A 27,293-nucleotide genomic window follows, 5' to 3' on the forward strand; every position below is an offset into this window, starting at 1 on the left:
GCAAACCTCTAGAAGATTCCAAAATCATCATGTAATGGTAATTTGCAAACAAGAGTTGTTGGGAAGGGCTCTCTCACACCTCAGCAAGCATTGCGAGTTTGCGTATCAGTTTGATGTTTGAGTTTGAGTTTGTCAAAACTATCTTCTTACTTCCATCTCATTCTCCGTCAGGTGATGAGATGGATCCTTTGTTCTCTTATAATATTTAAGTGTCTCTTATGGTAGAAAGAATGATTATGCCTTCAGTTCAACAAGAGTCAACAACCTTCCAACTGGATTGATAACTGACGTATTGACCACCGTCTGGGACTTCGCAAGAGAGAGCCAGTCAAGCGATATGCTCGTAGTTAGATCTTCTCAAGCTCAAGGACATTTCCCTGTCCATCAACAGCAACTTTCTTCTTCATCAACGATGCGTTCCTCGGATTCGACGCATTGAAGATGTCATCGATTTCTTCAAGAGTGCGGTTTTTAGTCTCTGGAATGAAGAGCCAGACAACAAATGCCTGAACAGGGCACCAGCACGCGAAGACAATGTAGAGCCTCCAGCCGATATTTCTCAAAGCGACAGGATACGCGAATTGGTTGATCAACATAGCCGCTTGGAGCGCAACCTGCGAGAACGCCATACCTTTGGCTCTCATTTCGAAAGAGAGCACCTCGACTGGATAGAGCGCTTGGAGCGGCGTAATTCCAAAGGCGAAGACGGCATTGAAGAGAAATACTAGTGCAATAAAGGCGTTGCCAGCAGGAATACTGTGGTGACTGTTCTGGTACGAGACTGCCACAATAGCAGCAACCCAGACGACACTGATGATACTGAATGTTCCTATCAACATGGGCCGGCGGCCGAGCTTGTCAACGAACGTAGCACCAACGACAGCCTGTTGTATCTTATCAGAATGGACACCATGTTTGAGGCTAGAAAACTTACAAAGGTAAGTTGCATACAGCTCTTACCCAGGTTAATATTCATCTGCTTTATCTCCGATGTAACACCAGCTGATTCGAGCACTCCTGAGATGAAATAATCTACAGCTCCATTTCCAGCCCATTGCGCGAATACGGACACTACGCAGTTACAAGCAAGACGGTAGCGGGCTGAGCGGCTCATGAAGAGAGACTTGTAATCCCACCAGCGCTTATCACCTCCATCCATGTTCAGATAGATGTCATACTCGCGGACTTGCATGGAGACCCATATGCTATCTTCATTGCCACAGCCATGATACTTTGAAAGAATTCTCTTGGCCTCTGTCTGTTTGCCACGAGTGTAAAGCCAGCGAGGTGATTCCTTTAACACAGTCAGTATACGTGCATCTCAGTGTCTTGGTCCGTGCACCCGGTGCCTTGGTCCGTGCGGCTTACAGGTAAAAACCAGGGCAGTATAACAAGAAGGCCTGGAAAGAGCATTTGGAGCCACACGGGAATTTTCCAGGATTGATTGCCTGCAAGACCCGCAGATCCGCGCGTAACGCCGGCTGCAAGAAGTGATCCGACAAACCAGAAAGTATTATAAAGACCAGTTATAACACCACGATGGGACGGATGCGCAGTCTCGATGACGTACACGGGTCCAGCAGTCGTCATTATCGGTACGGCAAATCCAAGCAGAAAACGACCACCCATGACTTATCAGAAGGTTAGTGAGATTTGCACTCGCCGTCGCTGATTGGAACGACCTACATTGGCCTACAGGGCTCGAGGCGGGGGAAGTCGCTTGGATGATTACACCGATGCAACCAAGTGTGCCTCCGATAACCATACCGACCCTACGGCCCCAGGTATCACAAGCCGGGCCGACGAAGGGAAGCACGACAACTCCCCCTATCTGATACATTGATGTCACGATGCCAGCCCATGCACCGGTACTTTGGACGTTGTAGTATTCCTTGAATTGTTTGTTGGTGAGAAGAGCGCCGAACATGGAGCCATCGAATCCGTTGCAGGTGGAGCAGAAGAAGCCAACAAATCCGCAAATGTAGAGTAGGATGGCCGAGCTCGTGAAGAGTTTGACGGGCTCTTTCAATCTGGCTTCTGCAATTGCTTCCGAGCCTGTGACAATGGCGATTTCTGACACAACATTGTTGTTGGACTATCATCGTGTGAGAAGGTGAAGGTGAAACAAAGTTTGGAGATTGGTACTTACGGCATCCTCCGTGGTCATACTGACATGTGCCTCCTTCTTTTCCGCCATTGTTTTAGTAGAGACGTTTGCAATGAAGGAGATGTGGAGAAGATTTTGTGGGGATACGATTAGACTTAAAACCATCTAGGGAGAGGCATACAAGGCAGTTCCATCTTGACAGTGTATCGGGCTATGGCCCGAAATGTCCGGCTTATGCAGTACCCCAGCCGCGTCGAACTAAGACCAGAGTTCCAGAAACAAGACGCCAAGCAAAGGAAATAAGAAAACTCTAATCAGTCGTCCTATCAAAAAGCGGTTTTCTGGTGGCTAGAACAGCCCTTGATAATTATGTTCATATGGATGTGCGCCATTGACTCGAGAATCACGGAGATACGGGAGTAACCCCTTCCTTGGGCATCTTAGGGAACGATCAAGCGTAATAGCTGATAGCTTCGAAGCAGATGGAGATACAGTAGAACGTATCGGACCTCGCTGGGCGTAAACTTAATGTCGCGATCTTGACGGGAAGGGGCTCTATTATCATATTGTTCGCTGCAATTGCGCATTATTGATGTTCTGAAAGAACCAACCTCGCCGTTCACTTTGGCCATGGCGTTTGCAGCGCAACCGGTGGAATGGTTTGCCTCGGTACCAGTAGAGAAATGTAGATAGGTACTGGTCAAGACGGCGGATTGCTCGCCTCAACTGCAGCGTTTTGTGAGTCAGACAGGAAGCCATTGCTGCACGCAAACTGCATTGTTTGAATGCACTTTAGACTAAATGTTCGTCAAGCGCGTACATACGGTCCTTGTTGATGTTGTCCGTATTTCCTATGGATGGCATCGCAGTGTTGACGGAAGTGCTGGCGTCTGGCTTTGCATTCGAGCCATCGCGTAGGCATCATAGCTCCAACGAACCAAGTCGATATTCATTATAATAATGCATGCTGATCAATTGGGTGAGTAGTAAGACGGGATCGTGTTTCAACGGAGGAATTTCCGTCGCTCCAGTCACGTCCAGTGGCGGTCGAGTTGAAGTAAATCACGTGTCGAGCGGGGTAAATCTACCCATACCCACCATGTCGGGCGGGTGTCGAACTGGTACGTATTCTGAATCACGACTCGCGTATCTTTCCTCACATTCGTAATCTTTCCCCTTGCTATACCTAATGCGGATAAGCTATCGAAAAACGGTGTTGATATCCAGTCCATACCTTGTATTTACGGCCGCGATGATCGTATTTGCCCTGCAGGTAAGACGGAGGGGAAACAGTCAGATGATATGCGACAGGCTTGCAACGTTGTGGACAAGGTGCTTCCAATGTTTCGGATCATGGCACTCCGGGCCGGTTTGGTTTCTGAAAACCAGCCAAACTCCTGTTGGACTTCCCTGTGCCCAGGGTAGTAAGTATGCCTCCTGAGTTTCGCGGCATTTATCGGCACTGTTCTGGGAGGCATACCTGCTGAACATTCAGATGTTTTGTCCTTCTTTGAATACTCACAAATGAAATCTCACGAGACGCTGGGTCAAGTTTTTTTCTATTATGTACTACTCGATCTGGCCATCTGTTTCGGGAGCTTGGAATGCATCATCAGACAGTGCTGAGGTGCAAGAGCATAACACCAATAACACCCCACTCTGCTCTAAGATATATCATTCGAAATGACGAATCTGTTATGACGAAACCGCACGATCATCAACACAACCTTTTGCCGAGAAACTTAGGATACAATCAATCATATTGCGATTTGGTGCGTACGACGGAACGTACAGGGGCACACTTTGCAAAGAGTCTTTGCTAGCGTGCGCGTATAAAAAATACCCATACTCTAATTTTTCATTGCTACGAGACACTTCAGGGCGAGTGCGCTCTCATGCTTTTGGGTCGAGAAAGCATTCTAGTACCATCGTTGAGATCATCAGCATTCAGGCGTAAGACAACATCAAGTCTCGAACATGTTCAGCAAGCGCTATCCCACACTTCTTCCTCGTAAGCAACCCCTCACTCAATCCCGCCGCACAAACTGCCTCCACCCAAAACGTACGCGCCGCATCACCATCTTCCGTACAATCGAATAGCAGGTCAAGCTCATCAAGTTCCAACTCAACTTCTTCAGCCTGATCCGCCAGCATCCGCCAGCGATCCAACACCAACCCTTTGACATGATCATCTTCCAACTGCGCAGCGAGACAGTAAAGCTGTATGAGAGAAACCTCATTCGCTATCTCTTGATTCGGCGATGGGGGGAGGTCATGTGAGGATGCACATACAACATAGCACTGGATGGCTGCTACTGCCGAACCGTTCAGCTGAACTTCCAGTGTAAGTTCGCTGCTTCGAAGTCGACCGAGAAGACAAGCACTTTTTTGGAAGATGTGACAGTCGATACTAATAGCGTCAACTGGTTCACCGTGCCCATTTAGGATCTGGATAGTGACGACACCAGTGTTGATTGCTGTTCCGCGCTCGATGTAGGAACGCATGTCGGATTGGTTGCGGATATCGTCTGGTGGTAACCAGCCTGCTACATGCTCATTCGCATCCCGTTTGTCCAGAAGATCATGTGTACTTCGGTCTCTACGTTCCCTAGCGCTAGTGTCTGGACAAGGAGTTTGTAGGCACTTGTCTTTTTTCGCGTACACGATTGTGGTGGGATAGTTTGGGTGGTTTGATAGCCACAAAGCGCGATGCTGTCTCACTCGCTTCTCCATGGCTGCTGCAGTGACGGAGACATTGTATTTCTCGTTGTATGCTTTTGCTACAGCTGCCCATGTTAAAGGACCATGCGCGGTGGAGGCCGTGCCGTATGCATTTGGCTTGTTGTTATCGCGCGTGATGATGATGAAATGAACTTGTTCCTCTAGATGCTGCTGTTTTGCATATTTCTGCGCACTGGTCATGGCTCGATGTGTTATGGAGCGGTATTTCCTGGGTGGGTAACTGATGATAAATCCTTGTCTAACATGGCGGGATCCGGGGCTCTTGGAGTGGTGATCATCTGTCTTAGCAGCTGTGTTGCCACCATCAGATCTATTGGCTTTTTGAACCGAGTGGATGTTCTTTCGTCCTTTTGGCCACTGTTCTATTTTACTATTAGTCACAGTCTTACTGCGCCCACGTTTCGCCGGAGCCATGAGTGGCCGATATGCAGCGCCGAGGTGGAGATATATCTAGTACAGTTTGCGCAAAGATATACCCATTGTCTCCGTTCCATGAATGACCGCAGAGATTCTTCGCAAATATGCTATACACCACAGTTCCATCCTGTGGAAGTTTGCATTGTGCATCAACTCCTCCGATTGCTTCCAACTGTTTCTTCTCATCAACGGACGGAAAGGGGCTTATTGTCTATCAGCTCACCCTGGCGGCGCTGGAGCAGAGGAAAATTGCGTATGCTTCATGCTCTGGTACGTGAAAATTTTTTTCAACATGATGGTAATCGTGGACGAGCCAAGGATTTTGGTGCGCTTCGTGAGTTGGAGTAGGAACATTTTGAAGAACGGTTCGCCAGGAGCATCCGAGTATAATCATGACCCAATAGTTGTCGCATCGCAGGCAAGGCTAATTCAGAGTTTTTTCTTAAATCATTTTGTTAGACTTTGATAAGAGGGTATCTCGGAGACGATACAATCCTGTTTCTTTTTGCATGAGAAACTATTGCAGTTCATTCCAAAACGTAACTAAAGAGATAAGCAAATATGTGATACAAATTTGAAAAAAAAATCTTCATGTAGGATCAATTGAGTTTGAAAAACACAGCAGCCTTGCAATAAAATCGCGGGAGTATACCTTAAGGATAGCTAATGCACCGTCCTATAGTTATTTAATACTTGTGATATGCAAAACTGACAAAGTCAGCATTTATCATTTCGACTCGGACCCCTGTATGTATCGTCGCATATAAATAGGTGGAAAGGCGCAGTATAGCCCAAGCGTCCTTCTGCTGAGGTTAGATACACAGACGAAGGATTGTGGGCTTGTTGTTCTTGGCATCGCGTTCAGGGGTGGCCCCTGTGGCGCACCTCGTAACTACTACGTATGTTGCGGCCTATTTGTTACAAACTGCGGCCAACAAACCCGTGCGTGGCACTCTTCTCCTTCATGTGGACACACCTCAGACCCGCGGAGTAAGTAATAGGGGGAGGTTATGGTGGCAGTGTTGGCCAAGCTGGCCGCATGCTATAACCAGGACGCGTGCTATCATGTCCGACGCATGAGAATTCAAGAATTGTCAACCTCTTTTTGGTGCCATGCGGCGGCTACCAGACCAACCGTCAAAACATGAGGTTCGTAGATATGCCGGGTTGACCGCGCGCGAATGGGATGACGTATTTGTTGTGAGACCGTAATCTTTTCCCCTCACCCTCTGCGAAACCTGACCATGGATAGGCGATAATAACCAAAGAAGCCAGGAGGCTCAGAGAACAAGACCCTGACATACTATGGAGGGCTCTCAGTCAAGAGGCAAAGAACGCGATTGTGAACAATGTCAACCAGAAGCTAGCCGAAAAGAGCATCCGTCCAGTGAGCTTGGAAGTCGTAGGGAAACGTCTCGGTCTATCGTTAACTCGCATGAAGCATGAAGGCATGTGCAATAATCTACCTCTTCAGTAGCTGAACCTGACTGTTTATTGCACAGCTCGCAAGAAAGCTTTGGCTGCGAAACAAAAGGCATCTACTAATGCTGCTGCCGTTGCTACTAGCATGCCGGCCCAACGAGCCCGACCTTATGACCCTGTGCGAGACCTATGATTTTGCACATGCATACTTTTGACACAGTTCATCAACATCTTCACACCTAGCTACACCTTCCGCCAGTCATATTTGCTGCTTTGGATTTACCTCTGCTAGATGGCGTAAGCTTTATCTAATAGCGGCTTTGTTGCACCATAGTTGCGGGGGGTGTTATCATCAAGGCGGCAGTGATGCAGCGCATCGATTGGCCCCTCAGAACATGTTCAACTTGGTCAATGGATCTGAGGGAATTTTTCCAAGTGGGCCTGTCTCCCTAGATCGATGCGATGATAGCGAAGGACGTCCGGATCGGCATTGACAGTCTTATCGTCCAGGAAAACTCGACCAAGGACCAGCCGGCAAGTTGACTAAGCCACCATTGCTGATATGTAGTGGATGTTGTTCAGTGGGCGAAACGAGACGATAGCAGCAAACAAAAAGGGGACTGGGAGTACATCTGAACGACTGGGTAAATGTTTGGTGCAGTTAAAGCGTGGATTGGTGTGGCGCCGTCTTTCTTAACCTCCCGTAGTGTGATGTTGGGTGTCAATGTATCCAGCGATAGAAGATGTAAATTTGATCGTTGCTCATCTCGCGTGGTTCCTGTTTAGCTGTGTTACTTGACCCAACATGGAATAATGGAGTTGCAGTTTGAGTGTTGAACAAGAGAAGAAAAAGGGGTGTAGGATGTCTTTCCCTTCCAGATCAAGCCTGTTATCGATAAGGACCACGTTGCAGGCGTCAACCGCGTCCCGTACGGACCCTCCGATCCACCATCAACATGTGAAGCCCACGCGCCAACAGCACGCGTTGCGCAAACCATGTACCACCTCTTCAAGTCCATATACCTGCATGCGACGAGCAAAGAAGGTAACATAATCCCCCGGGATCACTTGATCTGAGGCCCCAATCTGCCATGCGCCCGCACTCTCTAACATTCGCGCCCAGAATACTCGGTCCTGCTCCTCGGCCTTGACAATGCCGGCAAAACAACTCTCCTCGAGCAAATAAAAGGCACATATACCTCGTCCAACGCCAACCTCCGCACCGTGCCCACTGTGGGCCAAAACGTCGCTACCATTGCCCTTCCCCCGCCAAACCCGCCCATCTACCTCAAGATATGGGACGTTGGTGGCCAGCATAGCCTCCGCGGCCTATGGCAGTCTTACTACAGCAGCTGCCATGCCATTGTCTTTGTTATCGACAGCAGCGATGTGGGCAATGCGACGCTAGCGGATCTGAGCGCGAGCAATGCAGCGAGTAATGAGGATATAGGCAGGCTGGATGAGTGTAAGCTTGTGCTAGAGAGCGTGTTGGCGAATGAAGAGGCGAGTGGTGTGCCCATACTTATTCTGGCGAATAAGCAAGACAGAGAGGATTGTGTGGAGGTGGTTAGGATCAAGGAGGGGTTTGTGCGGAGGGTGTTTGAGGGCGAAAAGGGAGGCAATATGAGGGATAGCAGAGTGTTGCCCTGTAGTGCGCTTACGGGTACGGGTGTGCAAGAGGCGGTTGAATGGCTGTGCAGCAGGATGGCTTTCAATAAGGAGGCGAGACCGCCAGTTATGCGGTAGCTGTGATGCTTCTCGGAGATTGGACAGCATTGATATACCCCGTGGCGGCCGACTGAGGTTTTCTACCTCGTGGAGTCCTGGAAGAGACGGTTGTATCCTTATGTAATACATTGTATGAAACCTATGACCTCCAGGCCATCTAATCAAGACCAAACTATCCAAACACTTCACGACAGCAAGGCTTCTTTTACACAAGAAACAATACCCAACACTTGAACTATCACCTTTCATCTAAAACATGTGTTAAATCTATCCAGACAAACACTAAACCCGCACTTGAATCATTCCCTTTGCACCCATCTGTCTACCCTCCTGCAGCCCTCACAACCTTATTATTACTCCAACACCTCGCCCTCACCCAAATCGGCGTTCGAAACATCACCTTCCACTCATACCCCTTATGCTTCCCCGGATCATCATAATACTCAAACTTCCAGTCTGTAGTCCCTAACCCATAACACCCTTTCATATTCGGCAGCATAGTCTTCTGTCCCCAATTCCACGTCGCCCAACCTGCACCTTCAATCGTATACTGCCCAAACAGCACTTTGTACCAGCTCTCGCAGCGCCCGTAGACAATTTTGGACGGGGGCCATGGCCGATTGCTGCGTCGAGGATGCATTTCGTATCTTATGTCTCCCGCCTCGCGGATGTAGCGGCCGTCGCCCTTCCAGTTCATGGGATTATCCCTCGTGTCACATGAATTTATGATTGCCCGCATCGAATCGATGCATTGGTCCTTGTGAAACACTGAATTTCCATTTGCAAGGCTGACGATCAAGTCGTGCTCTTTAGGGGTGCCGGCGTCGTAGAGCTTGGAGTAGCTCCAGTTAACTGTGCCCGAGGGATGTTTTTCGTCGACTTCTTTGCAGAAGGACTCGTAGTTTGCGTTTGTGCGATTGCCGTTAACGTAGTATTTGCTGCTGGTTGTGGAGAAGCAGGTGAACTCGTCGCGGACACTGGTGCAGTAGGGGGCGTCGACGCGGAAGGCGATGGAGCGGAGGTCCATGGGTTCGGCGAGAGCGAAGGAGGCGATAGTCAGGTGGTCGGCTGCGTTGGGGTGGAAATGTTTGCGTTAGTGCGAATCATACGAAAGATTATGGGAGTTGATTTAGAGAGTTACTTACGTTGGCACCAACGTGGTCGGGCAGAACCAGACCAAGGGTCATGTCCGGGCCGCCATCTCCAGGGCAGCCTGGTGGTGAAGGAGCCCGTCGGTCGAGTTTATGCCTGACGGTAGCACGCGGGTCAGGTGATTTGTAGAGAATCGAATCGTACATTGTACGCCTTAGATGATCCTCACGGACCTCCATAGCGGCCTTGACACGCTTGACCTGACGTTTCTCAGATTTGGAGAGCCTGGGCGAGCTCAGCATCTCTTCGAGATCCATATCAAAGTCCAATTCGCGCTTGCGTGGTGAATCGCGACCGACTTGACTCTGCCAGCCAAAGAAAGGATGGGTGTCAGGCTTGATGAAGTGCATGTCCGGTTGGCGTGGATCTGGATAATCACCATTGCTGCTGGGCGAGCACATTTGACCATCAACCTCCTCAGTGACCCACCAGTCCCAATCGGAGTAACCGACCAGGTACTTGATATCGCTGTCCTCAGCAGCCGCGTTAACAGCTGCTCGGATGGCCGAGTTTATATCAGGGACCAATTTGTTGGACGTCAGGCGACGAGCAACAGTCAAGGCCTGATAAGAAGCACCTAGCGGAAGGAACCAGGCAAAGTCCCAAGACTGCTTCTCACAGTTATTTATCCTTGTGTCAAAAAACTAGGCGTATCAGTTAACAACAAGGATGCCGTCCTTGCTCATCTTTTCGTTAAGCGCTTCGAGAATCTGCTTAATATTGTCTTTCATAATCGTCTTTACATTCTCCTAAGACTTAGCTATAATCATCTCGCAGGCGCTATTCTTAAATTAGGGCAATATAATACAATCTTTAATTATACTAGCTAGACATAGACCGTTTCCTCTAGCAGTAAAGGTGACGAAATTAAGATCACCCTTTAGCGCCTTAGCCTGCAGGTATACCCCTTCAGACCGATCACCGCTACAAGTAAGGTACTAAAATCCGCCGTTCTTCTCGATATGGGCACTCAATTGCGCTTCTATGACTTTGGGGTATGCCAAGTCGTACCTAGAACATGAATAGTTGTCGCGAATCTGGTCAAGATCCATAGGCACTTTGAAAGCCACCTCGTCGGAAGAGATTTGGTGGCCAAGCGGTCGTCCAGCACCAATTCCTGCCGTATGGCTGTCGCCGATGGCTGCCAACCGCTTGATCCATTCCATGTTACTGGGATCACCGGCTCGCTTCAAGAGAGGCGAGGGAGTCGAGGAGGACGACCAGTTGGCGGGTGAAACAGGCTTTGCACATTGTAATACATAGCCATTGGCCACACTGATCAGGGCCAGCAGACTGACAAGCGGCTCTGAAATCATGATGGAGAGTTTTGTTGGGTCAGAATGAGCGACATGAATCAACAACAACAAGAGGAAAGAAAGATTTGAGAGACAAATCATGTGAGGGTAGTCCAAAGAGCCCAAGTTTAGACTTGATCGAATCTGATCGAGAATGCAAAAGCCCAGGAGACACGGAGCAATCGCAGTTTCAGGAAAATGCTCAATCGCTCAACCGCTACCATACTCCCATGCTACTCCATCACACGTCCGGAGGCCTCAGCCAAGACGCATCAATATTCAACGTAAACGAGCATCTTAACCAGAACCTTGTGGTGGTTGAGATGAAGATACGAAATTCTAATGTCTCATATGCAGGTGAGACGACTAAGTCGCATGGGGCAGACGAAAATGTGCACGAGGCAACCCCCAACTTTAGCGATGGTACTCGTCTAGATACCCACCTCAAGGATCTAATCTCAAAATGGAAATCTTCAGCTCACAACTGTAAGCCATCGATCTCATATCGGCTACAAGCTGCGATGCAGCGGGCCATAGGGCAGACTAGCCTCTGCGGCCAGGGGGTGGGGTGGATTTGCGGGTAGTCCCTGATCGGTAGATGCACTGCCCCACCTGTACCTGACGGCTAAATGCACTATAGGGCGTAGGGCTGATTTTCAAGGGTTGTCTTGGAGGGTTCTGCACGGTCCTCGTTTACAAGTGAAGTTAAATTGAACTTCATCCTTTGTTTCCCTTGGCATATGTGCCGCTCGGGTACTGATACCAGGGTTGGAGGGTGTCTTGGGTGCTTGTATTTTTGGCACCTTGCCTTGATTTGGGAGCCTAAACTACCCCATCGCTTAGGATGTTCACATGTGTAGTTGGGGACATGGGCGGAGATTCGCGCTGCTCTGTGTCCGTCTGTTTTACGGTTCTCGACGTCTCATTTCCTTCGACTTTGCTACTTTCAAGAGTCTATTATCTTTGTTGTTGATTGTGTTCACGTATTGCCTTTCATTGTACAAGTATTGTGTAGATATTCCTTTACGATGATGATGCCCAAAGGCGTCTCATTTCAGTGCATATGGCTCGGCCTACTGTAAATCCTGAGAGCCTCTGATACACACGCGGCCAAGTAATGTAGATGAGGCAAGACCTCAAGGTTCAATTCCTTCTTTAACGCGCGTATTTCGGACTGAAGTCGTTGCATTTTTGGGGGTTCTTCAGTAAGAGGTATACGAGACCGCTCACTATAGTAGTAGACGTCTCAGTCCCGGCAAAAATCAATGATGCTGCATCGGCTGTCATCTCGTGTTTTGACAAACTTGGAGTACCATTTTCATTCTTTTTTAGTACAAGTTTCCATATTTCAGGTTTCTCGGTATCGATACGGCGTGCTAATCGCTTCTCTACTTGGTTGGCAGAGTTGTTATAGTGCTTATGGGCCTTTTGTGTCGCCTGTTTCGGCATGATAACGGCTAGTAGTTTAGCAAAAAGCTTGCACTCTCGTGCGACACATCCGATCGACATGAAGAGAAGGCGCCCGAAGATTGACGCAATCCATGGTGTGTATTCCGATTTTTCAAGAAGACCCAAAGGCTCTCCAAAGGTTAAGTCCGCCATCACCTATTTCCAATATTTAGCTAAATAAGAAGTTCTTGTCATGTTATTGAACTCACATCAAACGCTAGGAAGTTGAGACACTTGGAGATGTCCATTCCGGTGTCGGGTTCGTTCGTTGCCATTTCCTTAATGATTTTTATCAATGAGTTGAGGTAGTCGAGGAATAAGGGCTCCTGCTGCTTGAAAGCCCTATCGCTGAATGCGGGTGCATATATTCTTCGACGTGCCCTGTGGCTAGCAGTGTCGTAAATCGCGCCCATAGTGAAATCACCGTGGATGTTTGGCCCTAGAGTCGTAGCATCTTTCGTATTCTCGAGACGCTTCCCCGCTCCCGCTCCAGCTATATTTTTCCAAGCCTGATGTGCTATGTAGGTTAATTGGTCAGGCTCCAGCTGAACAACTTCGCCATAATTCTGGTACGTTGCATGCTCATATGCGACCTCATCGCCACGGAGTATCTTGTAGAAGAATACAAGACTGGTAGCTGCAGCGAGCTTTGGGCCGGGGTCTAGCAAGTGGAGCGGCTTAGTGGAAACTCATCTTGCATCTGAAGGTCTAGCTCACATTTACGTAGAGGATGAAATTACACATTGTACACGCAGGTGCTGAAGAATTTCACAATCACCTGTCTTGTTGTCAACACATAATTCATGATTGATGGAAGAGAGGTGTACAGACGAGTACAAGAATTGCACCAATAAATAGTAACACTTCCTTGAACTTGAAAGTGAAGTTAACATGACCTTTGATAGAAATGCCACTTTTTTGTGACTGTCGAAGAAACCGTTGTAATGCCGTCTGACCTTCCCGAGGCCCCAGCTATCGTTGCTGTTGCCACTCGAAAGTAGTTCAAAGCCAAGAATAATCAGCAGAGCGCGATGGGGGATACCAGATCACTACACGACTACAAGTGCCAAAACATTACTGTTTAGAAATTGTTTACTACAGTACTGGGCCCGGCCAGAAGCTACTGTCGATCATGCATCGAAGGAGCCTTCTGCTGCTAAGCAGTCTCCACTCTGCCAGGAGTAGACTATGATCGTCAGAAATCCGTCCGAGGTATTGCAGCATGGCATGAGGATGAAGAAATCTCTGTTCAAGGAAACGCTGTCGGAGAAATAGGCAGACTGCCAACGATGTCTGGTGATTCCCTCAAATCCGTTGCAGCACGGTTAGAAAATAAGCACGGTTTGGTTCAAAAAGGCCGCTATCGAAACACTAGGCATGAAAGCGCTGCCTCGTGATATATTCGAGTCCTTTGCAGCACGACTAAAAGATGAAGACGACTTTGTTCAAGCCACAGCCATTGATACATTGAGAAAGCAATCAGCAATACTAGAATTCCCAATTACGGAAGCAGTAGTGAAGGCAGCTGCATCAAACCATGGTAGCGGCGAAGATGTGATGACGCTTCTACTCGACCGGCGAGTAGATATACCAATCGTAGAAGCAGTGATAGAGGCAGCCACAGCAAATGATGGAAGCCGTACAGAAGTGATGAAGATTCTGCTTAGACGACGAAGATTAGACGTTCGGATCACAGAAGCAGTGTGCAGGCGGCTGCAAGGAATATATTTCAGACCGTGATGACAGTACTTCTTGACTAGCGAGAAGAGAAAGTGATTGAAGCTCTAGCTCGGATTGGAGCGAACGAAAAAATCGAGATACTTGGACCAAAATTGTTCCGTGTAAAATCTGCTCGGGAGTGGAATTACCACGCTTTAGAAAAGGAGTGTTCAAGTTTGGATAGTATATCGATACAGTATCAAGACTGAAACCACCTTTGCGTTGCACTTTTGAGAAACTCAGACTTTCTAATCTGCAGGGAGGCGAGACGAACGAATTTACATTCTCATATCGTACAGGAGAAGAAACATGGAGAGAAGGCCTCTTAACCACAAGGATACGATGGGTAGAGGTGGGTGATAAAAAGAATTGAACGTAGGATTAGAGTTGTCTAAGAAGAAGCAAAGGACAGGAGAATTGGATGTGCCGAAAAAAAAGACTCACACCAGTGTATGAGAAACGCAGTGAGACTCCAGCCCAACCAAGCCATGTGGAACAATACACACCAACGCTCCCTGTACCACTCACTGCAACTTTCTTTTGGCGTGCTCACTCCCTCTATATTTTCCCACTTCCCCCAACTCTCCAGCCTCCCCCACCCTACTCCAATTTCCCATCCCTACACGACTTCGGTGCAATGATCGGATTACACCTGGCGGGTCTCCCCTTAGGCAGCCTTGCCACGTAATCCCACCCCCACCTCGAACTCATGCCCCAAGCAGGGTAATCTGTACTTACAATCTGGGCGCCGCTCGCCAACGCAGCCTCTCTCATCTCGGTAGTGCGGTTTAGCACCGTGGTAACCGATTTATCAGCACGCGTACGCACGAGGTAGCCTTTGCGCACCAGACGCTGGATTTCCGCCATACTGGTCGCACTGCTCGGCTCGTTATACTTGATAAACGCAGCATCAGGGGCGCCTTCCAGAGCATTCGTGAACACGGTGCGGTTCTCTAGGCTGGGTGCACCCTCAGTGTAGAGTTCGCGAGGGGAGTTCGGGTCGGACGGCTTAGGATTGTTGTCGAAGTAGAAGAGGATGCGGCCGCGGACAGAGTCTAGTCTGGGCCAGCCGTGATACAGGATAGATTGTTCGAGGGTGAGGCCCGGTTTGCGCACGTCGTCTGGGCGGAGGAGCTGCTTGGGCGGGAAAACGGAGAGGATTTCGGCGTCGACATTGAGGATACGTGGTAAGGTCCAGTTTGTTGCTTCATCCAGGCCAACTCCGCTGAGATTGCTCATAATGGCGTCGGTTTTCAGTTCTAGGCCGATGGTGATAGGGACATGGTGGGGGTTGTTGTCTGACCAGGCTTTGATCTGCTGGAGACACTCGATAAAGGTGTGGCAAACGGCGTTCACATCGTAATTCACCATGTGGAAGACTTTGATCCCCGGTTTCTTGAGGATCTCGCCGTCGAACGGCATCGTGGTGGAGTTCGTGTATCCCCAGATCGAAGGAGGATAATATAGACCACCTTTTTCATCAGAATGCAGGTCTAGTTCGAAGGAGCGGACGGATTGATATTCCAGCTGGTTTTGTAGCTCGGCGTGGGAATAGTATAATTCTTTTACTGAGGAAAGTAGCCCCAACGAGGATGTTTTGTCTTCAAGAACCTTGCCCTCAGCTAAGGATATCTCGCGGTGGTACGAGTTGTGCGTGCCGATGACTTGGATGTGGTTGAAACGGATGTCGGATCTTGATGCTAGTACATTTTCTTAAGACTGTTAGTTGTGCTGGTCATTTTCGAAAGCTATGGGGTACCGCACGTGCAAAGAGCAGCATGCTCGCTGAAGTCTGCCATTGTTAGTTCATTGACAATTCTTCCCGCTGGGATAATAGAAACATTACCCATGGAACCCTCATGTTGTCGTGTTCACTGTCAAATGGCGCGTACAAAAACGAGACCACTCAAAGTAAGAAGCAATGCCACCAGCAGCAGCTTTCGCCAGCTATATACTTTCTTGCCCACGTTGATTCCTTCCATACCGGCATATGCCTAAATCCTACTGCTCGTTGTTGCTGAATTTCAGCGTATTGTACCTACTATTAAGAGTAAGGTTCCTGCTGTGAAGCGGATGGTCTTGGCAGCTACTGCGTACATGGTGTTGTGTGCCCCTGCCATTGGTCAATCGCTTGACATAGAGATGGCTTGCAGCTCCCAAGACTAGCTGAGCGTTCGTCTTTCAGGTGGATAAAATATGATGTTACTAAATAGCACTTGGCTTGTTTTTTTCTAAAGCTATAGATCCATAATGTAAGTAAAGTGGTGGGTGGTAACTGGGCAGAAAGACCAATCCTAAACAACCCCATTCATGCCTGCCAAGCCATTTCTTTCCAAAACTAACATTCATGTCTCTTCCATCCACTTACCCGAGTTGGATTGTTTTAGCTGATTGAAATTTTGCTCATCGCATTCTCTACCAATATGTCTTTTGCTGATGCGCCAAGATTGGCATCATGTTCAAACCTGACCACGCCCTTTGTTCGCAGTGCTTCCACCGCTCAATTTTCTTCGTGTACTACTTCGATTTGTAATTATACCATATCCTTGGACGCATCGCGTTTTTGACTACCTGAGTCTTTCACTGTCACGAGGTCGAATGAGCTGCCGGACCCGCTTGGGCCAGTAATATTACCAATTAAGAGGGTTGTTGTGACGGTAATCTTGGGAATCATCTGCTTAAAAATGTATCCTCACTTTACGAAGAATGTGTTAAGCTGGGTATTGACTAGATCAATAGTTGTGGTGCCATCTGAAGTTCAAATTACTTCCTCATATGATCATGACTATGTATCCCAACTCTCGACGTGTTCCGGGTTATAAGATCCAAATGGTATGTGCCATGGGGATGAGCGAGTTTGTATGGGTCACCGAGCAGCCCAAAAAACTTATCTTCCGGTCCACACATGCTCCGCACTCTCTCGACTAACTTACCGGAGCTTCAAATTGCTCTTCTCTATTCTCTCTTATTCACTAGTTAACACACGGCTCTATGGAGTTCACACTAAACCAGCGAACCATGCGTGAGCCCACCAATAGCTTCAATTCAGCCAGTGTTACGTAAAGCGCCAAACATCCTCTGGGAGAGCTTCCCGGCAGTATCACGGTACATGGCCACAGAATCCAGATATCGGGCCTACCGTCAAACGCTACCAATAAGCTAAGGGACTTACAATACAGCGAGACAATATGTTAGCTACCATAGTATGGGCACTATACCTTAAGACAGAAATAAGATTATGGCGTGATGCAACTCAAAATAGAAGACTCAATCGATAACGCGTTCGATAGCTCCAGAACATAGCGGTCAGCACATCCGTTGGTTATGCATAAATCGCTTATGGGGTATTACTTTTCAATTCCCGCCTAAGGAGGGCTGAATTTTGCAATTTTCTTCCATCTTCTTACACACTTGACAAAACACCAAGTAGTTGAGCGGCTTCGGTACATCGTCTCAATATATCAGCCTTGATGGAATTGGCTGCGGCTGTATGACATCGCGGTTTTTTCGCTTTAAGAAGCCATAATTGCAGTATCAGTTGTATATCTCGATCACTCCTGTCAGTGTTTTGTAAGGGAGGAATTTGGATCTTAAGGTGCGTAGATATAAGCTCTTGGTTCAACTTTGTGAACACAGTTTGATTGAATCAAACCACATGGGCACTGAGGGTCTTGTGGAAGTAGATAGGTTGTAGAATACTATATACCTGATGAGCTACTCCAAGGAACTGGAGGGAAGAGAGCTGATCAGGTTGTGGACGGTACGAGAGAGTTGAATGGTGCTGTTATTGACTTTGAAAAACTACAGTGGATACATCTTGGTGGTCTTGACCAGCCTGCATTACTTGGGTTGGAATGCAACACTGTGCAGCACGTACATATATGCCAATTATACACGGCTATGAACATGGGTGAGATCAACGAAAGTCAAGTATTTCTAGAAAAGCTTAATGACTTGGCAACCACTCATGGAGTCTCCATCTCGTATTGCTATCTGACTCAGCAAGCGTCGGGAACATCCATTGTAAGATGGTACCTCAAATTGCAGGCGTGATTGGACCGCGCATCATCGATGCTGTCAAAAACGCTCTCTACCGCTAGGATGTTCCTGGTTCCGAGTGTAAATTTGCTTTGTGGCTTACGTAGGTAAGTTTTCAACGATTCATACCTTGTCAGAACTTTGAACTTTTTTCGAACGAATAATTGCACTGCTATGGGCCGCCTGAGCTATATGTACTGTGTACATAGGTCAAATAGAGTACTCATTCTGGAACTTTTAGGGGCGCACGGAAATGACGGTTGCGCGAGTCAGAACGTTATGGGCGGAAACATGGTTCATGCACTCCAACACTTACGATACTTATGCAAACCCCCCATCAAAACTAGTTCTTTCTAGCCGCAAAAACTATCATCTTCATCCTTTGATCATTTGTATATGAATTTAAAACTCAACACTACATTGTATTTCAACCAAGCTGCGACCCCGGAGCAATATTTCATATTGGGAACTGACAAATTCATTCCAATCGGCACAATTACCCAAATGAAGCCTACTCCTGTCAGCAATGCCACCGTCAGACTGACCGCGAGATCGAACATCGTCGGGCTGGTCTCCAACCACTAAAAATAACGGGCCACTGTCAGAATACTACTTGGCGCTATGATCATCTAGTGCTCCGCAAAATTACAATTAACCTTTGAACACCCAGCCCAGACCTTACGAGCAGAAATGAAATTTCACAGTGACAGCGTCAATGATGCTTTGTATAAGAATACCATTGACTTTGGATTGGAAATGTTACTTACGACAGTCGTCCTACTCTCGATTCTAATCGCATACACTGCGTACCACCATCGTTTCCGTAATAGATTATAGATCACACTCATTTTTGTTCTTAATAGATAACTAGCCTGTCTCACCATGTTGACCCTCGCTAAAGCTATTGCTATACTCGCCTACACCGGCGCAGTTGCTGCCACACCTGTCCCAGATGGTACGTTGAACCAAATTCCTGAACTCAAAAAAAAACTTGGGCGAGCTTAGCTAACACTCCATTCAAAATAGCTGGTGCCTCTTTTACTCTAGAGTCGAGAGAAGTCCATGGAGCCCCCATGCACCAACTCGAGCACATCGTCGACATCAAGCGCAGGGCCGGTGTTGAAGTGCACCCCAAGCTCGCAGAGGCTGCGAACCAGTTTGCTGCTAAGAGACACGCTACACTGGCTGCTCGCCAGGCCACCGGCACCTTGTATGGTAAAAGTCCTGATCCATGGGACACGTCGTTCATTTATCCCGTGCAAATTGCTGGCAAGACCTTCCGTCTCTTCGGCACGACGGCAGCTTCCGATCTGTAAGTCACCCCAGCCGCATCTGGGTAAATAATGGAATTTATGTTAACGATTTGTCAAGTTGGGTGTATTCCTCCGCTATCCCTAAGAATCAGACTGTCGGCCACACAGTCTACGACCTCAACCCTGCGCACATGAAACCAGGAAATTTCTCTATTGGATACGACGGCGTCAATTCACAGGCATTCGGCAATCTATACGTTGAGCCCAGTGAGTGCCCCAAAAATGCAATCTCTACAATCCAAAATATACTAACACCCCACAGTCACCGTCGGTGGCATAACCGCCAAGACAACCTTTGGAGCCGCCACCCAAGCTGTTGAGGACTTCACAAACGACAAGACAGTGGACGGCCGGTTTGGACTCGGCCCTATGGAGTACAACTTCCTTGGCGAAACCATAGGCTCAATAAAGACCTGGTTCCGCGAAGCGCTCCCACAGCTCGCGAAGCCCGTCTTTGCCGTCGCCCACACCAAGGGTCACGGCGTCTTCGACTTCGGCTTCATCAACCAGAAGAAGATCAGCGGGCCCATCACCTGGGTCGACAACTTCCTCGAGGACTACTGGGAGGCGTACTGCTTCTACGCCCAGGGCTGGGCCGTCGGCGACCAGAATGCCAAGACTTCTGCCCGCAAGATGAAGATCCATCTCAACTCCGGCACGGATGTTAGCTTCACCGACCCGGATGTCGTCAAGGCGTGGTACTCGCGTATCCCCGGCGCAGTCACACAGGACGACCAGGGCTACACGATCCCCTGCAACAGCAAGCCCCCAGGCTGGACCGTCGTCATCGGCGGCCGCAAGTTCTACACCCCTGGCTGCCAGCTCATCTCGCAGCCCGTCGATGACGATGGCAAGGTCTGCCTGGGTGGTCTGCAGAATATTGGTGGAGGTGTGGATTTCCACCTCTTCGGCACCAACTTCTTCAAGGGCAAGTACGTCATTCACGACTTTACCAACCCGAACAAAGTCAAGCTTGGATTTGCGCTGCAGCCGGGTTCCAAGTAAGTGCGTTTGGTTTGTTCTTGAGCTCCAATGTTGTTTGGCGACTTTCCTGACTTGTGGGCTTGTGCCGTAGACAGTGCGGCATCGAATTTTGATGCATAGAAAGACAATGGCGTTACAAAGTCGTATGGAAAGAAAAAAAAATTAATGTATCAATGTATTACAGTATCATGAATCGTCAGACATATAACATGTAGACTCGAATTAATGCATGTGATGTATGGTGAACCTGGTAGACGTCACATATCTATATGCCAATACACGTCGTCCATGCTGTATTCACGTGACCCCTATCCATAGTATATCTCCTGCCTAGCCTATTCCAGACTAGACTACATTAGTATAGTGGTTGCCCCTTGGAAGAATGCTCTTCAGTCATCTTGCAATTCTCATGTTTACTGCATTCACAGATGTGCGCTTCCCACAAGCCGTTTCCAAGAAATCACCGATTTAAAGTAGAAATCACTCACTTGATGTCATGATCATGACAATGCACAAGAGCATGAGGCAATTAATTAAGAAGGAGGCAAAGTGTTCATATCATGTACGTTCATGACTTCATATCAATTACTTGCACGCCATCACTGACAAAAACGCTATATACACTACTATACTCGATAAATTCTTACGCCTTGGCTTCAGCGCGATGGTTCAGTGTCTCAGCATTCTCCATCTCGACCGTGGTAGCCTTCTCGCCAGCATGGTCGAGAATCTCAGACATGGCGCCAGTGCCACGCGTAAGCTCGGCGCCCTTGCGGCCAATAAGGTACCAGGGCAGATTGAACAGTTCGTCGAGCGACTCGAGCGACTTGCCAGAGGTCTCTGGAAGGAAGAACCAGACCCAGACGAGACCAATGGCTGTGACGCACGAGAAGAAGAGCATAGTGCCGCCGTGGGTCATAGAGATGAACATGAGGGGCACGGCCTTGGAGTTTCCGTACTGGTTGACAAAGTGGAATGTCATGGCGATGGAACCACCGAGCGCACGGAGACGAAGAGGGTAGATTTCGGAGTTGATCAGGTACTGGATCGAGTTCCAACCTAGAGCCCATCCGAAACCGGAGAAGTAGATCATAACAATGGCGCCCATAGCGGCGTGTTTCTGGCTTGGGGTTTGTACAACACCCTTCTCGCCGATGCCGGTGTCGACAAGCAGGAAGATGGCCATGTACAGCATGGATACGAGTTGCAGTGTGATACCGGTAGACAGAGATCGCTTGCGGCCAATATAGTCAATCAGGAAGAAGGCGCAAAGCATGGAGCTGACGAACTTGACAACACCAAAGATAGCGGTAGCAAAGAGCTTCTCGCTTTGACCAGTCTTACCCATCATTGCGAAGTATTGGGGTGCGTAGATGGTGATGCCTTCACAGAGTTAGCAAATATCACAAAAGGTTATACGCGCGGACAATACATACTGTTCGCGCCAGACCACTGTGAGAGCAGTTGAGAGAAGATGGAAAGCTGGATACGGTAGAGGTTGGCCTTGCTGCTAAACAGCTCACGGACCGGTCCGAGCCAAGACGTGCCCATGGTGGCCTCGCGCTCACGGTTGAGCTGGTCGTTGATGTCCATGATCTCAGAAGTGACGTAGGGGTGGTCCTCGGGAAGCTGGCGAAGAATAGACAAGTTCTTAAGAGCATCCTCATGGCGGCCAACCTTGATCAACCAACGCGGACTCTCCTTGGCAAACCAAGAGAGGATGAAAATGATACCGGCGAACATGAGATGCATGCTGTTAGGCACGAGCCACTGGGTGTCAGTCTTAGACGAGATGTGGATGGACGAGCCCCAGGATGCGAAGTAGGCAAGCATGATACCAATGTACACGGAGCCGGAGAATGCACCGACACAGGCACCTCGAATAGCCCTGGGTGCCGTCTCGGCAAGGTAGGTAGGGGCAACGACAGTAGTCTGACCGATTCCGACACCAGCGATAAATCTTCCAACGTAGATCTGGCCGATAGATCCAGTCAAGGAGCTAGTGAGGAAGATGGTGATACCAATGACCCAGATGAGGCAGAGCTGGCGTGTAGCCCAGAGACGGCCAATCTTGTCAGTGATGAAGAAAGCGATTAAGGCTCGCAGAATAGATCCCATCTGCACCATGGAGGTGATATTAGACAAGAGCTCTGCCTTTTCGTGCTCGCTCTTGTGGTCGTCATCGAGACCAAACTTCTTCTGGAAAGGAGTGAGTTCGGCCGTTGTGCCAATCAGACCTTCGTCGATACCACGGGCAGCACCCATGATTCCAAAAACTGCGTTCTTGTTAGCAACAACACGAGTGAGAGCAAGACAATTGGTTCTTACCAAAGACACCATACCAGAGACGCCAGTTAAGGCTCTCCTTGGGGGTGTCCTTCAAGTTCTCACGCCAAGGGTTCCACATGCTGGGCAAGATTTTGCAGATGCTCGTATGAAGTGGCGGTTTGATTGCTCTAGAGCTGCGAAACCTGGGTCTGTCCAGCAGCTTGGAGAGGCAGTACAGAATCAAATTCCAGGAAAATGTGGGCGCTTCTTATATGTAGTAAAAAGGTGGCGTGGGGTACGACATGCGGAGAGATTAAGGCTACCAGACCATGATACCACACCATCCCTGATAGACCCCAGAAAATTTGGCCCCGGTGTAACTCCACGTTCAGTCAGTGCCAAGAGGCGCTGTCTCCGAGGGGCGGGATACAGCATGGCCTTGTCAACATTACTTTCCCCGACGTACGATAGGCCAAGCGCGTTGTCGGCGTTTGCGAGCGTTGCAACTTGGCCTTGTTTGGCAAGCCGACCGTATATCTTCTCGTCCTAAGTAATCGAACCATCAGGCCATGGCCTATCGCACAGCATGCCGTGCTGCAGGTCGCACGCCCAGACCTGCTCAGTGGTCCATCAAGGCTTGAGTGGAGAAAGCTTCCTTGTTGGTGCGTCTTGTGGAGCTTGGAGTTTAGCTAAGCACTGAGTCAGTTATTGGCACCACCACCCAGGAAACCCCGCATCATTCCCCAATCCATCCCGCCTCCCACACATTTTTAACCAGCCCAGCCAGGAAGCTGGGTGCAATACTTCATAGCGCCGGAGAACTGCCGTTATGGCCTATGGTATCGTTGCAAACGCCCGATGGAGAACAGCCTTGACGGGTAAAGTAGGGTCGCTCGTGTTGACCATGCCTCGTGACGAGCCTGGTTGCCGGCATAAATACCCCCGAACGGGTGTCTGGGCAGAACTTCGGCTTTTGAAATCAAGCTCGTGGACAAGCCCTATGGCGGCGGTGTGGTGTCAAGCGATGCGGCTCCAGATCCTTCACCTGCGCTAGCTGCTTGGCTCCTCCAAATGCATCTGCCGACTTTCGAGTGCTTCTCCGACTCAAACGGTGTCGAATAGACTTAGATTGTACAAACTTACATGGGGTTCTTTTCATGTAATATTGCGGGTTGTGTTCCCCGACAACACATGGTGATCGTCACCCCGGCCATATGTCATTCTCCGCGTTCCTGGTTTAACAAGTTGGAAAGCGGCCCGCATGCATCGGCTGTCAAGGATCAGGCAAGGTGGCAAAGCGGCTAGAGAGCACCATCCGACACACACGACAGGAGCCTCTTGTTACGAGAGCAATGCCTGCGAGTCAGGCACAAAGCTTGGCAACATTGAGCGCCCCGGCTGGACCGTTTGCTGAGGCTGCCAAGGCGACAAAAACGTCTCCAGAATCCACTGGCTTTTGCTCTTTCTCCGCAAAGCTTTGTGCTCAGTTTGGAATATGCAGGGCAGCAGATGACCTGACATAAAACAAAAAGCACGCCCAGCCTTGATTCCCGCCAGTCGGTGCTCCACTGGCGTATCGGTGTGACCGCAAGCGCCTTGGCCGGGCTGCCTACAATGGAAGGGAAAAGCTGCGATCCAAAGCTTGGTGCCAAACCAAGCTCATCATGTGTCCGCCAAAACTTTGAAGCTTCTTCCCAAGCAAAACCAATGTCATGCTATTAATTGCTTGTCTGGGATGATCTTTACATCAATATTGTAATCTCTTCGTATTCGTACGGATGGTGTGTATGAGCGCTCGGTGTATGACGGGTCTCCGATTTTTTGCGGCCGCGGCTCGCTATGCGACTCCGGTAGCATGGTGCAGGTAACATCGGCCGTAGCGAGGTGGCAGACTACGGTTATCACGCCACATGGCGGAACCTGGCTGCCGGATATGTTTCTTGTTGAGATGTCTGTAACCGGGGGTTGCGTTGCTGACTGAATTTGATATCGGAGCTGGGGACAGTCGTGGGCGTCTTCCTTGGCTAGGTGGGTATCTTCCAAGGCGCCAATGTTGGGGATACCCGATTTATACTTCATAGATGCGGCTCAATTCGCGGCCGCGTGAGTCGAAGAATTCTTCCGCTTTACGAGAAGCATGGTTGTTGCGGTCGGTATCTGAGGGGTCCTGTGAGCAAAGTGGGATCAAGCTCGAGTAGAGGCAAGTTGGTGGACGGCAAAATCGCCGGGGACGGAGAAATTCATGTCAACCTGTCTCCTCGGCTGTATAGACTAGATGCAGTTGTTATCATAGTGCCTGGAAGCAGAGGTTGTGTGCATGGCGCTTCACTGCTTTCAGGTTAGTGGTGAAGATTATGAGGAAGTGGAAGGTGCAAGAGCGTACTGGAGGGGCAAATAAGAGACCAGAGTACAACATGTTGCAAGTATTGTAAACGCCAGGTCATCACAGGCTTTGTTATCAGTCATCATGGCCTTTGACTATATACTTGCTGGAGTAAAGCAAAAATTATTGCCCGGATACTTTTCCGTGCGCACTGATTCCCACTCACCCACAATGACTCCCCACTGCGGCAATAGATAGAGAACCCACTTGCACAAAACATGCATCTTTGTGCTTGCAAAAAGCCAGGCACTGAAAATTCTGCTTTCTTTCTACTGTGTAGAGCATGACTCTAACACGTACGTTTCTGAACCGCTGTTGACTAGTCTGGTACTAAGTAATCCCATCCAAAGTCCATCACCTGCTACTTGCCCACTCCAACAACTTGGACTCGGGAATCTGCATGTGTACCATTGTCGAAATTGACACGCCTCACTCCCGTATCCCGCTTCATATACACACATCTCTCCCTCTGTCTTCATCATCCGCATCGTCTCCACACCCGCCTTCCACCCATCAAACGCAACCAAACCCTCCCCCTACTTTTCTCTCTCCTGCCCATCCCCCTGGCCACACAAAAATGAACCCCTACTCCTCCCCCTCCTCCTCCTCCTCCTCCTCCCTCTCCTCCGCAGCAACCTCCCTATAACACCTCCCCCCATTCGCCCCACTCCTCCCATGCTCATGATACCTCCTACACCACGCACCCTCAGTACTCTCCTCACACTTCATCGTCAACCTCCTCCTCACCATCCTCAGCCCACTCTGCATAACATTCCACACTAAATCCGGATGCACCGTCACCCCCCTCCTCCGCGCCACCTCCATCTCCTTCTCCGTCTGATCCCCCGCCAGCGCCAGCGCATCGGCCCACAGCATGCGCGCGCCGCAGGCGGTCGGGGTGTGCTCGTAGAGGAGGGTGACGAGGTGGAGCTGCGTGTCTGTTGTGTTGGCGTCAAGGTCCGGGTCCGTGGCGTCGAGACCGAGGTTGCGCGGGTTGGCGTCGTATTCTGAGGGCATCAGGACGCCGGCGAGGCGGGCGCGCTGGGCGGCGCGTTTGCGGTGCGAGAGCGCTTTGTTGGGGCGCCACAGCGTGTAGGTAGGGTCTGTCGTGGCTTTTTTGCGGCGCGTGTGGAAGGCCCGGATCCAGGTGTCGGTGATGAGGTCGCAGAGGTTCCACAGGTTTTGGTGGTAGCAGGTTATGTAGAGGTGGGTGAGGAGCTCAGCGCTGTAGGGTTGGATGGTGTCGGGGTCGTTGGTGTTGCCGAGACTGGGGAGGTCGATGTGCGTTTTGGTGCTGGCCTTGAGGCTGTTTAGGATGTCGTAGACGTCCTGGCTGGGTTGGAAGCTCGTGTGCTCAATAGAAGACTGAGCTGCGAGTGTGGATGATGACGGACAGTCTTCTTCTTCACTTACCTTATCCAAGTGCGATGTGAACGAGGGTCGTTTGCCGCGTGGACGACCCAGGCTTCGTTTTTTCTGACGTTTTTCTGGTGAGAAGACTCCTGAGTATCCTTGGGCGTTACTCAACGCATTTGCTGTGCTGCTTAGCAGTGCAGCCTTGTATAGGTTTCCCGAGGAAATACACTTACGCAAGTCACTTGAGAAGTCTGGCTGAAACTTGAAGTCGTCGTTATCAAAGCCCTCAGAGCTAAGACCCATCAACTGGTCATAGTCACTGCCCTGTATGACATCCTCATGCTGCCGCTTATGTACTGTCCGTCCAGTTCGTGTCTTCACTGACAACTGCCCAGCAGGGTACTGTGGAAGGCCACTGTTGTAGTCTGTATTCTGTTCATTCGCTGTAGCAGGAAACGGATCCGTCTTCTCTTCCTTATTGCCAACATTGAGCCTGAGTTTCAGCCACAACTTCGGTAACGTTCCCATTTCTGCGGTCTTTGAACCTGGTGACACTGTCCGCGATGACCTCATCTTGGAAGCATCCCGGCTTTGAGACGAGCGCCTAGAAGTGATAGACCGCTGTCTCGCCATTGAGGCCTCGTTGTTTATCTCGACTGATTATTTCTCTTTGCTGTGGTCGTAGTTGAGTCGTACTTTTGTGTATTCGCTTTACACAACTCGGATCAAAAACTTCACCTTATAAGTGCGAAGTAGGCAAAACATTGTGAAAAAGTAGTGGATCTTCGTCCACTCACCTCCAAACAAACGCCCAAACCGTCCCAATAATGCAGCACCACCAAGCAAGTGAAAGGTGAACCCCCCCTTCACCTTCACTTCACTGCAACCCCCCAATACCTTCGATACACCCTTTCCCCTCT

At 49.3% G+C, this 27,293-nt stretch overlaps 9 protein-coding genes across 9 annotated transcripts; 2 read left to right on the forward strand and 7 right to left on the reverse strand.

The window, feature by feature from the left end:
- Nucleotides 1-347: 347 nt before the first annotated feature.
- PSV08DRAFT_376920 (general substrate transporter) lies at nucleotides 348-2,197 on the reverse strand (the record flags this gene model as incomplete). The annotated part of the gene is made up of 5 exons (XM_014220041.1): nucleotides 348-884; nucleotides 935-1,294; nucleotides 1,369-1,631; nucleotides 1,687-2,095; nucleotides 2,150-2,197. The coding sequence occupies 5 exons, from the start codon at nucleotides 2,195-2,197 to the stop codon at nucleotides 348-350; spliced, it is 1,617 nt and encodes a 538-aa protein (XP_014075516.1).
- A 1,857-nt stretch (nucleotides 2,198-4,054) lies between these two features.
- Nucleotides 4,055-5,263, reverse strand: PSV08DRAFT_358474 (uncharacterized protein; the record flags this gene model as incomplete). Its single annotated transcript, XM_066092959.1, has 2 exons — nucleotides 4,055-5,211; nucleotides 5,239-5,263. The coding sequence occupies 2 exons, from the start codon at nucleotides 5,261-5,263 to the stop codon at nucleotides 4,055-4,057; spliced, it is 1,182 nt and encodes a 393-aa protein (XP_065950052.1).
- A 2,372-nt stretch (nucleotides 5,264-7,635) lies between these two features.
- PSV08DRAFT_214694 (P-loop containing nucleoside triphosphate hydrolase protein) lies at nucleotides 7,636-8,609 on the forward strand. The gene is made up of 2 exons (XM_014220044.2): nucleotides 7,636-7,733; nucleotides 7,812-8,609. The coding sequence occupies exons 1-2, from the start codon at nucleotides 7,685-7,687 to the stop codon at nucleotides 8,432-8,434; spliced, it is 672 nt and encodes a 223-aa protein (XP_014075519.1). The 5' UTR covers nucleotides 7,636-7,684; the 3' UTR covers nucleotides 8,435-8,609.
- Nucleotides 8,610-8,738: 129 nt separating this feature from the next.
- PSV08DRAFT_406888 (uncharacterized protein) lies at nucleotides 8,739-10,884 on the reverse strand (the record flags this gene model as incomplete). Its single annotated transcript, XM_014220045.1, has 3 exons — nucleotides 8,739-9,484; nucleotides 9,558-10,212; nucleotides 10,558-10,884. 3 exons carry the CDS (start codon nucleotides 10,882-10,884, stop codon nucleotides 8,739-8,741), a joined length of 1,728 nt encoding a protein of 575 aa, XP_014075520.1.
- A 1,134-nt stretch (nucleotides 10,885-12,018) lies between these two features.
- PSV08DRAFT_367711 (cytochrome P450) lies at nucleotides 12,019-13,056 on the reverse strand (the record flags this gene model as incomplete). The annotated part of the gene is made up of 3 exons (XM_014220046.1): nucleotides 12,019-12,468; nucleotides 12,522-12,959; nucleotides 13,030-13,056. 3 exons carry the CDS (start codon nucleotides 13,054-13,056, stop codon nucleotides 12,019-12,021), a joined length of 915 nt encoding a protein of 304 aa, XP_014075521.1.
- Nucleotides 13,057-14,631: 1,575 nt separating this feature from the next.
- PSV08DRAFT_367712 (PLC-like phosphodiesterase) lies at nucleotides 14,632-15,830 on the reverse strand (the record flags this gene model as incomplete). Its single annotated transcript, XM_014220047.1, has 2 exons — nucleotides 14,632-15,731; nucleotides 15,791-15,830. 2 exons carry the CDS (start codon nucleotides 15,828-15,830, stop codon nucleotides 14,632-14,634), a joined length of 1,140 nt encoding a protein of 379 aa, XP_014075522.1.
- Nucleotides 15,831-18,951: 3,121 nt separating this feature from the next.
- Nucleotides 18,952-20,387, forward strand: PSV08DRAFT_367713 (aspartic peptidase domain-containing protein; the record flags this gene model as incomplete). The annotated part of the gene is made up of 4 exons (XM_014220049.1): nucleotides 18,952-19,024; nucleotides 19,096-19,381; nucleotides 19,441-19,589; nucleotides 19,645-20,387. The coding sequence occupies 4 exons, from the start codon at nucleotides 18,952-18,954 to the stop codon at nucleotides 20,385-20,387; spliced, it is 1,251 nt and encodes a 416-aa protein (XP_014075524.1).
- Nucleotides 20,388-20,917: 530 nt separating this feature from the next.
- PSV08DRAFT_406889 (general substrate transporter) lies at nucleotides 20,918-22,908 on the reverse strand. The gene is made up of 3 exons (XM_014220050.2): nucleotides 22,695-22,908; nucleotides 21,803-22,642; nucleotides 20,918-21,749 (listed from the first exon to the last, which is right to left on the reverse strand). Exons 1-3 carry the CDS (start codon nucleotides 22,771-22,773, stop codon nucleotides 21,010-21,012), a joined length of 1,659 nt encoding a protein of 552 aa, XP_014075525.1. The 5' UTR covers nucleotides 22,774-22,908; the 3' UTR covers nucleotides 20,918-21,009.
- A 2,694-nt stretch (nucleotides 22,909-25,602) lies between these two features.
- Nucleotides 25,603-27,090, reverse strand: PSV08DRAFT_406890 (uncharacterized protein; the record flags this gene model as incomplete). Its single annotated transcript, XM_014220051.2, has 1 exon — nucleotides 25,603-27,090. Exon 1 carries the CDS (start codon nucleotides 27,004-27,006, stop codon nucleotides 25,603-25,605), a length of 1,404 nt encoding a protein of 467 aa, XP_014075526.1. The 5' UTR covers nucleotides 27,007-27,090.
- Nucleotides 27,091-27,293: the final 203 nt, after the last annotated feature.

The sequence above is a fragment of the Bipolaris maydis genome, assembly GCF_028858645.1.
Source record: "Bipolaris maydis strain C4 unplaced genomic scaffold PSV08scaffold_1, whole genome shotgun sequence".
NCBI classification, from domain to species: domain Eukaryota; kingdom Fungi; phylum Ascomycota; class Dothideomycetes; order Pleosporales; family Pleosporaceae; genus Bipolaris; species Bipolaris maydis.